The sequence below is a fragment of the Equus quagga genome, chromosome 13 (genome assembly GCF_021613505.1).
Source record: "Equus quagga isolate Etosha38 chromosome 13, UCLA_HA_Equagga_1.0, whole genome shotgun sequence".
In the NCBI taxonomy this organism is placed as follows: domain Eukaryota; kingdom Metazoa; phylum Chordata; class Mammalia; order Perissodactyla; family Equidae; genus Equus; species Equus quagga.
Window position 1 is genome coordinate 106,250,713 of NC_060279.1, and position 14,168 is coordinate 106,264,880.

General features: G+C 35.6%; 1 protein-coding gene across 1 annotated transcript in view; it reads right to left on the reverse strand.

The window, feature by feature from the left end:
• Nucleotides 1–4,039: 4,039 nt before the first annotated feature.
• The window catches only part of URI1 (URI1 prefoldin like chaperone), a 68,496-nt gene continuing 58,367 nt past the window's right edge, over nt 4,040–14,168 (reverse strand). The window contains exons 6-11 of the mRNA XM_046682472.1: nt 14,043–14,100; nt 12,086–12,254; nt 10,340–10,691; nt 8,179–8,321; nt 7,172–7,421; nt 4,040–4,858 (exon numbers count right to left, since the gene is read on the reverse strand). Of these exons, the coding sequence (XP_046538428.1) occupies nt 4,676–4,858; nt 7,172–7,421; nt 8,179–8,321; nt 10,340–10,691; nt 12,086–12,254; nt 14,043–14,100 (1,155 nt within the window). The 3' untranslated portion in view covers nt 4,040–4,675. The remainder of the gene's footprint in view (nt 4,859–7,171; nt 7,422–8,178; nt 8,322–10,339; nt 10,692–12,085; nt 12,255–14,042; nt 14,101–14,168) is intronic.

A 14,168-nucleotide genomic window follows, 5' to 3' on the forward strand; every position in this document is an offset into this window, starting at 1 on the left:
TTCATCTAACAGGCATTTAATTGAAAGCCTATACGCCACTCACCAAAAGAATACACAGATAAAGATTAGCATCCCCAAAAAGCTGTTTCTTAGGGAGGAGAAAAATAAATCTAATACAATGAAGTATCTTTATTTTATAAATTGGAAATACTCCAATGAATGGAAAGCTCTCACATGCACGACCAATTTCTAAAAAAGAAAAAAATCCAAGTATAGCAAAATGAACATAATCACTATACTTAATATTCCTTAATGATTTTGAAGTCCGTTTAGGACACTATAGTGTCCCAAAGTCATTAACAAAAAATCATCAATGAAATGTAGATACACAAGTATGAGTTAAACCACGTCCTTAATAAGAGAACAAATACATTTAAAAAGACTTTACTGCCTTTAAAAGAAATATATGCTAATTGTGCAGATGGCCCACTAATCCTACCTCTAAGAATCTACCCTGAAGATACGCGTCCAACGATACAAAAATACATATACACCAAAGTTATTCATTGTATCATTTGTAATTGCAAAATATCAGAAACCTAAATGCCCATAATTAGGAAAGTGGCTGAATAAACTACACTACATCTACACAAGTGAATACTGCCTCTCTCTGTAAAAAAATAAAACATAAAAAGAGGAACATCTCCATAAACTGATTTAGAACAATCACCAGGGCATACTAACAATTGGAAAAAATTAAAGTGCAATGGAGATGTTACATGTCATCCGTCATCTAAGAAAGAAAGGAATATAAGAAAATACACATGTATCTATTTGCACAAAAGAAATACAAAGAGGTTAAACCAGAAAATAATAATTGGTTACTGACACTGGGCAGGTGGAGCAGTGGTAGACAGAAGATGGGAATGGGAGTAGGGCAACAGGAAACAAGGAGGAAGTGACACTTCTCTGTGTTCATCTTTTTACACAGCTGTGACTCTCAGAAACACATTAATGTTTCACATACCCTTCACCTACCCCCTAAGAAACCATTAAAACCAAGCAGGATGCAGACAGAATCCAAAATGGAACACAAACAGTAACAAATGAACATAACCATATTACAAATGAGTAACAACCATGAAGGGGGTGGGAAAGAAAAGAACTTTGGAAAAGTTTCTTGACTGCTACAGGCTAAAGAAAAAGAACTGAACGTACATAGCGCTACACAGTTAATAAATCTTTCTCCTGGGGGTCAGGATTAGTACTCTGAAATTACTTTTATGTGTACTAGATTTTAAAAAAAAATAAGTAAATACATTGTAGATAAGAGCCAGGTTTCTCACTCTCGGAGAAAGAACTCACAAATAAGGAAAAATGTAAATGAATCCTGTGGTGTTAGACTGGAACCAGAAGTATCAGCACAAAGTGGTCTTTTTAAATATACATCAACAAACACATAAATACAGACGCGTGCCCTGGGTAGGACACGTAGTTTCCCAGCTCCACCTGCTGAGAAGGCGTAGGGGCAGTGACACCCCAAAGGCAATACACACACCTACATAAGACGTTGGTTTTTAAACACCATTCTACAATAAAAGGAAGAAGGGCTCTTTGGAGAAGTGATGATTCCAAGGCTGGGGCAGGAAAAACACAAGGTAAACCTGTAATATTTCATGGCGTCAGAAAGAAAGTGTGTTCAAAAAAGGATGGGTACTTGTTGAAAGAATTCAGGAGGCAACTCAAAGTAGCTCTTAATGGTCAAAGGTGGAACAGCTTGAGCAAACCACACAATAACTGGATTTTGACCTAGAGAATAAATTAACTATGTGAGTCCATACTGATATACTCAAATAAAATAATAAACGAGGTGGGCAGGGGGAATGGCACAGCCTTTTTTGTGTGTGAAGATTAGCCCTGAGCTGACATCTGTGCCAATCTTCCTCTGTTTTGTATGTGGGCCGCCACCAGAGCATGGCTGACAAGTAGTGTAGGTGTGTGGCTGGGATCCGAACCCACAAACCAGGGCCACCGAAGTGGAGCGTGCCAAACTCAACCACTACACCGTGGGGCAGGCCCCTGGCACGGTTTTTCATTACAAAAGAATTCTAAGAAATAAATGTAGATGGGCAAAACAGAAAATCACCATTAGGCAAATACTACAGTAATAACTGTTGCAGACAAGATCCACCAAATGCAAAAATTAGTGGGCATAAATTTGAGAAGAAAAAAACTATCTGCCTCAAGGTCCTTCCTCCAAGGTATTCATTAACTACAAATGAAAAGAGAGTAACTTTATAGTGGAGAAACCTGGCAGACATCATTTCACCCAAGTGATCGAGGTTAACATATCAGAATTATGGATCTCTTGAAACGACATACTAGAATGCATCTCTGATAGGAACCTCTTGATATGATGCAGTTCTCTGGGATTCTTGCCAAAAATGCAAAATCTCATCCTAATCACGGGAGTACATCAGACAAAACCAAACTGAGGATCATCCTACAAAATACCTGACTAGTACTCTTCAAAGATGTCAAAATCATAAAAGACAAGGAAAAATAAGGAGCTGTCAGAGATGGAAGGAGACTAAGCAACAACAACAAATGCAAGGAAGGATGCCGAAACAGAGAAAGAACACTTAGCGAAAACGCTGGCGAAATTCAAGAAAGAGCTGTAGATTAGTTAAGAGTATCACACCAATGTACATTTCCTGGTTTTAATAACTGTATTATGGTTATACAAGATGTTATAATATCAGGGAAAGTTGGATGAGGGGGTATATGGGAACTCTATTATTTTTTGCAATTTTTCTGTAGTCAAAAATTAGTTCAAAATAAAAAGTTAAAAAAAATCTACAGTCTGCTGTTCTATTTTACAATAGTTTAAAAGAGAACACTTTAAGATCAGCTTCATTTTATCCCATTGAAACTTGAATTTAATACGAAAAATAAAGCTGTAATGTTAAGTTCCAATTTGAACCTCTTAGACTGAAGCTATCAAATGGGGCAACACTACTTCATCTGGGCTTCAGAACACAGGAACATGTTCTCTAACACTTCATCTTTGCTTCTACCACCATCTTGTTCTACGAGGCAACATCTATCTGCAAGATGTAACATAAACTACATTAACAACGACAGGCTCAGAGTGAAGTTCATGGACATGAGAAAGGATTTAATGACAGTACTCTTGAAATACACGTCTGTCAACAATACCACGACAGTCTCACACAAAGTGTGTCTCAGGGAAATCTGGCGTAGAAAGGCTCCCTGGAACAGCAGCTGGAGTCGAGGGCTCCTTGGTGTAGATAGAACTGTATTCTTGGTTTGCTAGGGTTTGTTTTCTGTGAGGGATGGGCTGAGAGAAAAACAATTTTTAACTAAAAATATATGCACAGTTGATAAAAGTTTACTAAAGAACAAATCTTCATTTTTAGGAGATGGTTCAAAATCAGTCCTCTTTTCTGAATTATCCATTAACTTGTGGGGATTCAGGCTCACCTCCTTATTACTAAAATACATATTCATAAAACTTTTAGTGTGCTGTTCTAGTTAAAATAGCTTCTACTTTTCTAGGACATAATTTCACTTTGTTTAAGCAAGATTCATTAAAGAAGCTATAAATAACCTTTAAGTATTTAGCCACGAATAGAGGGTGGACTGGCATTGATGGCTTATTTTAGTACTAATGCAGAATGCTCTTTAAAAGCTACATTTTAGCACGCATCAAGCTAATGATTAACACTTGCAGTGTAATTTTCAACATTAGAATAAACTTCTCTTTATTTTAAGGAGTTTTGCTACAAGTAACATGATTTCAACTATTTACTAGTAGGAAAGTAGCCTTAGAGAACGAAAATGTTGGGAAGATGAAAACATAAAATTTCTTATTTCAAAAAAATTCAAATTTTTTTTAGCATCTAGACCACCTTTCCTTCTCTCCAAAAATATGGTGCCAGTTACAACTGCACACACTAGGGGAGAAAAATTGCCTATGGATTTACAACAATTCGAGGATCCATTGTGTGGTGCATGTAGCATATATGTGAATCAAAGACATTTCTATATTCGATTCTGAATCATAAAGTCCACAACATTTTAGAGACCAAGTTTCATAAAATTTTTACTTGAAAAAAATGTTTTACAAAATACCATTCTTCCAAGCAAAGAAACTTTCCAATAGGGTACATGTAGCTTTCTGCCTTAGAGATTACAGAATGACAGTCAAAGGGGAGAGGTTTTTTAAATAGCCACCCAGCTGTAAAACCTACACGAAGTAGATTCTTTTAAAGTGCCCTTAAAATGCTAAAGCAAGTAATATAATTGTTGAATCTATTTGAAATTTTAAAAGTTTGTTTAAAATGGTCCATATGGTATGCACAACATCACAGCTGGTACAAAACTGCCTCCATTTCGTTTGAAACACAAAAACAATACATATGAACAGTATTCTTTGAAAAATATTTCAAAATGCTCCCACTGCATCCTATGGCAAACTCAGACAAGAGTGTTGACAGTATTCAGAGAATTAACACAAGCAGCTGGATATGAAAGTATTCAAACATTTACTTTGACTTCTTTTAATATCACTGATGAGAGTAAGAGAACTTGCTGCCAAATAAACTCATGATGCCTTATTTCAAACTACATGTAACACGTTTTGCTATATATATATTCTAAAGAAATGCAAAACTAGGTTTTGGGGCATAAACTCCCATTTCCTAGGCAGGCTCTAGTTTTTTTGCTGCAATCTGGCAGCTCTGAACTTTGAAACCCTCTTGGTAGTTTCTTCTGGTACTTCAGATAGAACTTCTTTTCGTTCTGGAATGGTGGGTAGCACAGGATGAGCCATGGCTGGGTGTGGTGTTAAGGAGGGCGATAAAAATTCTTTTTCTATTACAGTTCCAGAAAAAGCCTAGAAGACAAAAGTCAAATTATGGTAATAAAATGCCCACAAAATCTTTATCTTGTATTCGTCAATTACACATTTTTTTCATTAAAAGTGAATTCATAAGATTTTTAGAAAACAGACAAAAACTCCAACATCAAAATATAAATTGTTCACAGACATCAAGTAACATTAAAATATATCTTAATTACACCACCAAGTAGATTTTTATAGTACACATGCAAGAAAACAAAATGTGAAATACATGTTCTATCTGAGATTAAACAGAAATGTGTTAATAAAAGGCCCTCAACTTTCATACATTCCATTTATGTCTAGACCATGCTGTGAAAAATAATGCACTAAAATAAAAAATGCTATCGGGGGTCAACCATCAGCTGATGAACGAGCATCCTATGGTGGCCATGGAGCCTGCTGGCCAACAGTTCAGGTCCAGTTTCAGCAAAGGTGACATCTCATAGGTGGTGTTCACTTACGCAATTATTTGAGTATTTCATTGGATCTTGCCTCAATTTTATTTAAGAGATCAGTGGAAACTGACAAATGAAAGTGCTGATACCACTGGAAATAAGCGTCTCAAACTTCAATATAATTAATTCAATGATGGAAATCATAGGCTTCACAAAAAAATAATTCTTTAATTTCAACTGGATGTTTGCTGGACTTAATTGGGTCAATTGTATGTTTAACTGGAACAAAAGTAATGTGTACAAAATGTTAGAAATAAAACCAAAGATATATCTTTATATATCTTTTTACATAAAGTTAAAAATTTCACTGGCACAGGCCAAAACATAGAAGGACTTCAGACAATTATCTACAGTGTACGTATTTTTTTTCTTTAACTCAATCAAGGCATGTAAAACAGAAAGTATAATCTGCCATTTGAACTATCATAAAATGACTATAGTCTGGTTTAGTGGCAATTTATTTAAAATAAGCTGCTAGCATTATTCACAATAGCTGAGGTACAGAAACAATCTAAGTGTCAATTAACAGATAAATGGATAAAGAAAATGTAGTACATAAACATAATGGAATATTATTCAGCCTTAAAAAAGAAGGAAATCTTGTCATTTGTGACAATGTGGATGAAACTAGAGGGCATTATGCTAAGTGAAACAAGCATGACAGAGAAAGACAAATACTGTATGGCATCATTTATATGTGGAATCTAAAAAAAGAAAAAACTCACCATCACAGAAATGGAAAGTAGAAAAGTGGTCGCCAGGGACTGGGGGTTGTGGAAAAAATATGCCATCAAGCCATGAAAAGACATGCAAGAACTTTAAATGCACATTACTTAATGAAAGAAGCCAATCTGAAAAGGTTACAAACTTTAGGATTCCAACTATATGACATTCTGGAAAAGGCAGTAAAAAAAAGTCAGTGGTTGCCAGGGGATGGGGGTAGGGAGGGATGAATAAACAGAGCACAGGAGACTTTTAAGGCAGTGAAACTATTCACGGTGATACTACAATGGTGGGGACATATCCTCATACGTTTGTCCAAACCCATAGAACGCACCACACCAAGAGTAAACTCTAATGTAAACTACGGTCTTTGGGTGATAACGATGTGTCAACGCAGGTTAATCAATTATAACAAATGTACCTCTCTGGTGAGGGATGTCGACAGTGGGGGAGGTTCTGTGTGTGTGTGGTGGACAGGGGTTATATGGGACTCTGTACTTTCAGTTTTGCTGTGAACCTAAAACTGCTCTAAAAAATAAAGTCTATTTAAAAGGAAAAAATAAAATAAGCTGCTAAATGATTTTCTAGCCAAAAATGTAAAACATGTGCTAATTAAGATATTTTAAAATTCCTATTTCACAGAAATAGAACTTCAAGACTGGAAATATTTTTACCAAAAAAAATACTTGAACTACTTTAATATCATAATACCTACATTGTGTTTGCTAGTGACTATTAAATTTTTTATAAATTATCAAAAAAACGAAGTTTAGACTTAATTAGGTTGTATGACTTCTGAGATTAAATATATGTATAAACTAAAGAAGCTACAAGATAAACAATGCTATTACGCAGTTGACTAACTTCAATAAATAATTATATAAAATAATTTAAGGACAATACAATCAATGATTTATAGACCATACTTAGGCGATATAGCAGCTGCAATTTTTAAAAGAGAAGAGGGCCTCTTTTAAAGTTAATTTTTGGAGTTGAAAAGCTACTATGTGAAAAGGGAAAACGAATTCAACGGCCCTTTGAAATAGAGCTACCAGAATCTTTTTATCTCACAGAAACTGGTCAAAGATGCTACATGAAAGAAAGAGTTAAAGACACACACACACACCTCAGGTGTTCCTGACGAGGGCAGAAGTCGCCTTTGATGATGATCTGGTTGTTCCTCTTCCTGAATGCTCTCACCAGTATCACTGCAAGTGGCCTCTTCGCAGCTGACGCCCCTCAGAAGTGCCCGCCTGTCATCGAAGTCAGCCATGCTGCTCTCACTGGTGTCGCTGCACACGCTGTTCTCTCTGCTGCGGGACTTCAGGATCGACTTGCGAGGGACATACTCTCCATTCACGACATCCACAAAGACTCTGACACCCAAGAAATACAACTCAATCAGGTAACTCATAAACTGAGGACAATTTTATCACTTTTAGAAATCTTTTCGAGAAATTAATCTGAAATGTTTTATTCAAAGTTATATCTAAAATTTTCACAATCACACTAATTCCACAGCCTCAAATGATGTACTTTATACTATTTTGGAAAAGATGACTTTTTTGGTCTAATATAATACAACACTTTATTTATAAGCATGTTTTGGGTGACAAGAGCTTGAGTGGCCAAAATCCTACTTAAAAGACATTTAGCAAGCTTCACCATTTACACATAAGGGTCATGAAAACATCAGGTATTTTCAAATGACAGCTTTCTCAACACACCCCACAACAAACACTGGCACAGAAGACTTCGCTCCCACTCTGTGGAAAGGGGAACCGTATGCCACGCGTCCCCACAGCTATGGCAAGAAAGCACTGCCCCAGCCCGGGAAACACACACTTCCATTTATAAAGTTAACAGACAACCCTTCTGACTGGATGGATTGGAAATGTTTTAAAAGCAATGGCAAAGGCAGGGAAGAAACATCATGCAACATTCCAATTGCTCTGGACTAGGAAGGTGTGGGGGATCAGCAGCTCCTACAAAAGCCTTTCAACTACTAAGCCAACCCCATCAGAACAGCTCTCCGCACAGGCGGAGAGCCTTCTGTGCCGCAGACCACCTTTTCCTGGGAACCTTCGCTGCAAAAGAGGGATGGGAGGAGCCGGCTGCTCCAGCCAGGCTCACCTGTAAATGTCAGCAGGAGTCCTGATGGCAGGCAGCTCTTGGGCAGGAGAGCCGCCGCCAGAGTTGTTCTTTCTTTTACGTTTGGCTTCTTCTTTCTTTTCACTGAATTTTAAAGTGGTATTTTTTCCAGTATTTATTCGGACCTAAAAATTTCACAGCAAAAAATTAAGATCCCTTTGAGACATTAAATCAAGGCCAAAACTAAAACAAATGAACTCTATAATTAAAGAAATAATAGTAAGAGAGGCAGTTTAAATTTTTTGACACTGAAATGATGTGCATTATCAGATAAGGTTAAAAAGTCCTTACCTTAACACACTTTTACAGCATTATATTACATCCTCTTTAATGACCAATTCTAGTCTTCAGTGACTTTATTATTGTATAGAAAGTAAAATACATTTAAACTTAATGCTAGATTTATTATAAGCTTTCACATCACCCCACTACTTTGATATAAATTTGTGGCTTAAATCATGCATTTCAAAACAAAGAATACAATTAACCAAAAGAAATATTTGGCAAGAACACAAAATTTAAGTCATACAAGCAATATTACCTAATGCTTAACTATTCAGAATTTTTTAAATACTTCTAATTTTTAGAAACCAAACTAAAAAATAAAAACCAACCCTGTTGAGAATTAATATGTTATTCTATCCCTACTTGGCATTTATACCGCACTTTCCACATTAATGACAGCTCGTCCTCATAACATTTCTGCAAATATTATTTATTCCTCCTGTTTTATCAAAACGAAAATAAAAAATTTAAAGCCTAAAAAAAAATCACAAAACAAACTTTTTTTATGGCTAATCAGTCAATTTTTTCCAAAGGATTCACAAGATGTTCCCTTTGGTCTGAAGTATTAGAAAATAAAAGAAGCCACATAATTATTTCACTTCATATTACAGCAGGAATGATGTGAGGTGCCCAGGAAATATCAAGTATGTTTTAAACATGTTTCATTAATAATAATCACAGACCCTTAAGACTGATGCCATAGCCCTTAACCTTGCCAGAGGCAATCCCCGCAGAGCCCGTTGTAGTGAAAGAGCAGTAAGCTGGGACAGAGGTGTCCCTGTCTTATTACCAACCAGCTCTACAGTGGCCTAGGCCTCGAGTTTCCTTGAGAAAGCAAAGGAAACCAGGAGCACCCGGTGGCTGCTCAGAGCAGCATCATGGAGGAGGGAGGGTGAGGGACAGGTAGCCTCTTCTTCCTCACCACAACCAACCTGCTCTGATATGCTTTTTTTGAGGAAGATTAGCCCTGAGCTAACATCTACTGCCAATCCTCCTCTTTTTGCCGAGGAAGACTGGCCCTGAGCTAACATCTGTGCTCATCTTCCTCTGCTTTATATGTGGGACGCCTGCCACAGCGTGGCTGGCCACATGGTGCCATGTCTGCACCCGGGATCCGAACCAGAGAACCCCAGGCCGTCGAGGCGGAATGTGAGCACTTCACCGCTGCACCACTGGGCAGGCCCCTTGGATCTGTTTTAAAGACGCGGACTCTACCATAAGCAGAGAGGGAACAAAAAGCCTTTTGATACTAAAGAAAAGCTTAAAAATCCTGTATTAGAAGATTTCTACAGTAGCCCCAGCTCTAAAGTGCCAAAATTCTAAAGTCATGATTACCCACAGATGTTTATATTTATTTGTCAGAAAAGGAACTAACTTTCACTTCCTCCTGAATCTTTTCTTTTTGCTCATGATGCTCCTACTCATTTTATGCCCACAAAGAACAAACAACCTGGTATAATTAAAAATTTAAGTAATGCAGTCACTTTCAACATCCTAAGTACACCAAAACACTCACAATATAATTAATTCTAGAATTCTTAAGAAAACTCTCTGAATGAAGGATAGAGGGAGTTACAGTAGTTGCCACTCAAATCTGATCCCCTTCCAGACCCCAAACAACTCAAATTCTACTGTGGCTTCACAGAACAACAGACCAATACGGCTAACTATCTAGGGGTTTTTTTTCCCCTTTTTCTTTTTAAATGAATTGGTGAGAACAAGAAGCAAAAGATGGTTTTTCTGTGTGACACTATCAACAATATTAATCACTGCTAATACTGTTCCTTTAAAGAATATCATACATGATGTTTAATGTTCAAATTATATGCAAAGTTGGTAAAGTTAAAAGTATACAAACCCTCTTAGGTTCAACAGTATGAGAAAAATATATTGTTGGTATAGAATTATCTCCAACCCCTAAAGTATCATGGTCATTTTCATTATCTCCATCACCATCATCATCTTCGTCGTCGTCGTCATCATCCTCTTCTTCATTACTATGATAAGAATTTGCACCATTCACTGAACAGTTCAACTGACTATTCGTTTGACCATTGAACAGTTCTGAATTTGTAACATCCTCACAGCAATTGCTGGGAGTAACAGAGTCTGTTACTTGATGCATGACATTCACGTTTATGTTCTGATCTTCCTTTTCCTCTTCAGAAGACGTCGTATCTTCTCCGTTTGCAATCAAAGTATCAGGCTTACTAGCAAACAAAAAAAAAGGAAAATTAACAAGATCAAACAAATAGACTAGAATTTTACATACTCTAATTCTGTTCATTTCAATGGGTAAAAATTAAAAATTGTGAATAGGGTATTTTCTATCTAGAATTCTAGGATAATAAAAATGTTTTGATATAAATTAACAAAAAAACATTAGTTCCCATGCTAATTCTGTATGTTATGGTCATTTAAACATAAAAAGAATACAGCAGGTGAAATTTTTTTCATTTGCAAGCAGGATAGTGGCCATGCACAATATAAATACAATATAAATAATACAATCAGAAATTTGTAAGAAATTCATAGAGCATGTATCTCTATTTAAAGATCAGAAATTAAAGCCTCAGAATATCAACACATTCTTATTTTCTATCTATTTCTATACTCAAGAATATTTTAAAGTATGTATTGTAATTTTTAAAAGTAAAGGATTTATACATATGCACATGAATATTATTATATTTATACACACACACGCACATTTTTCAGGCTTCATTCTACAGGATTTAAGGACCTTATAAAAATAACAAAACCAAAAATGCAACAGAACCAAAATAACATCATGCAAAAATAGAAAGAAAATCATAACCAAGAAAATCTCAAGATTCAAAAATGATTTTAAAATGTGAAATAGTATCAGTTAATCAAAAAGACCTAAGAATTTATAGTTGAAATGGTCAGGGAAAACTATCCTTTGTGCCTCATGTTATTTTCAAAGAAACTAATTACTGTATACGCTACATCATTTAAGCAAAATAAAATAAGACCTCCCATAGTAACAGGTTTCACTGAGCACTCTGACAATTCTAAGTGAGCGCTAATGTGTATTTCAAACAGCAGTTTGGTAAAGTTTTTCATATATGTAACTAGCTGACCAGATTACAAATTGCCTGCTCAATAAACAGAAAAGTTTGCAAAGAAAGCAACTTACACTTTTTTGGAACAAATTCAAAGCAAATTTTTCTTTTTAACAAGTCATTCAAACATACAGTGTTCTCCTGACTGTAGTATAAAAATACTTCACTTAAGATGTAATATATAAAACATCCACAATTATTGTAAATCGATTATCTGGTATATCTTAGTAATTCACTATATAAAATATGGCTGAACTATTATAATCAAAAAAATAAGAATATTGATGTTAAGTATTTCTGTACATACGCATGTATGGGCATGTGCATGAACACAGCCCTAAAAGAAAACATTCCAGAGAATTAATACTTATTTTAGGGTGGTAGGATTATTGATATTTTAATTGCTTTTCTGTATTTTCTTCAATGAGCACATTTTATTTTGTTAAAGAGGAAAAAGATTAATAAGGAAATGTGTATAGAAACAAATTCTCTCGGAAAGATAATTTGTCATTAGGTACCTATCAAGTTCACCCAGCAATTCTTCTTGTCTCTCTAGTTCTTCAAGTCGAGCCCACAGTTCCTTATCAGCAAGCAAATCCTTGGATTTTACATCATTTGCAAAATCTGCTTCAAAAATATCTGAAGTTTTTGGTTTGGAGTGAGGTTTATGAGCAATTCGGTGTTTTGCTATTTTTTAAAAAAGGAAAGACACGGCTGTCAATAGGCAACTTTAAAAAGGCACAAACCTAGACTTAGTGAGACTTTCTTTTGAGATGAGGAAGATGCTGAGACACGGGGGGGGGCATGATTTTTAAGCCAAACAGGAGAACTCCAAGGATGCGCATCTCTTAGAATCTTGCTACTCAAAGTGTGGTCCAAGGACCAGCAGCACCGACATCCCTGGAGAACACTTCAGAAGTGTAGGGCCTTCCCAGACCTGCTGAATCAGAATCTGCATTTTAACAAAAGCCCCAGAGGATTCATACACGCATTAAAGATTGTGAAGAGCTGCTGGAGAGCTTCAAAAATGCATACACAGAAATGGTCATAATGCACCCCAGTTACAACGTAAATTTAAACACAAGTAATACCCACCTTCCATCCTTACTCCAGAAAATTCAGATACTAAAGTAACACATCAAAGCCTTGTCACAGGATACTCTCAACTCTAAGGCATCGCCACACAGAGGCTAATCTACAAAAGCTAATTCCTGGAAAGTTCTACTATAATGTTTTATATGAACACTTCCACTTCTTAAATTGCTTTATCTTATATGTAAATCCTCATGTGAGGGCAGGAGACGAATAAAATCTGAATTCAAACCTATCTGCTTTTCATTTGAAAAGCTAGGGTTTTTTACAAAGCAAACTGAACCTTTGAAGAACGCAACGGGAAGAAGTCTAAAATGCTGTTACGAGACATGGTACTAACAGATGACCTCCACCAGATATTCAAATTTACATCACTGTTTTCTAAATTTGAAAACATCAAAATTATGTTTCCTAGCCTACTCTCTGTAACTATTATTGATAAAAAGTATTACCAAGTTTTATGTTTCAGACCTGTAAAATACATAAATCTTTCACTGGTCACCACAAACAAAAACCATAACTTGTCTTTCTGCTCTTTAATATATGTCTCTTTTATTTCACCTTCTAAAGCCACTTGCTATCACCTGTGAAGACATGACAGTAGAGATAGAACCGCTAGAACTGGCTCCTAAAATTATCTCTATTTCAACCAATACGTTCTCTTCAGATAATTACTAAAATATGAAATTTAAAATCAAAATAAATGCTAAAAGTAACAGTTTTCTACGGTGGGAAATCATAAACCATTTCCATAATCTTTTAAAATATTCACTACTGTAATACTTTACAACTGACAGGGGAACCATTGCCTTTTAGAAGTAAACCCAAAAACATAACCTGTCCTTGGCAAAAGACAGCTGGGAGATGAACCCAGGAACAACCTTTGTATGGAAAACTACTGTGGGCAACATAAAATGAATGGCTAAAATATGCTTAGCTATGTTCATTCTTTCTCCCAAAAACAGTATCTAAAGCTACAGTTTTAAAAGGAAAAGAACTAGCAAAAGATATATTATGCCTTGACCAAGGTCAAATATCAAATTAGGAGAAGATCCACGTACAGATCGTATCTTCTGAGTTTTAGACATTTGGGCCAGTAAAGAACTCTGAAGAAAGCCATGTAATCTCACCACTTACACAGATCAGACAGAAATCAGAATTTTCATCAGAAAGTTATTTATTCATTGTTTTATATTTAAAATATATAACAATTCTATATCAAAATTGTAAAAATTAATGGATAAATGGAATAAATGTTTGCATTTTATGAATTAAAAAGTATCATATAATAGAATCCCAAATATCTCACAGAAGACTCCTTGAAAAATCAACATGAATGGCAAATGCTTAAATAACTATTCGTAAAACAATCGTATGGCTTACCTTTAAATTCAAAGTCACTTCTAATTTCTTCTCTTATGTCTACAATATCACCTGCAGCCTAATTTTTAAAACAAAAAAAAGGGCACATTAACAATTCGAATCCTCAGTCTATTAAAAGGATTATAA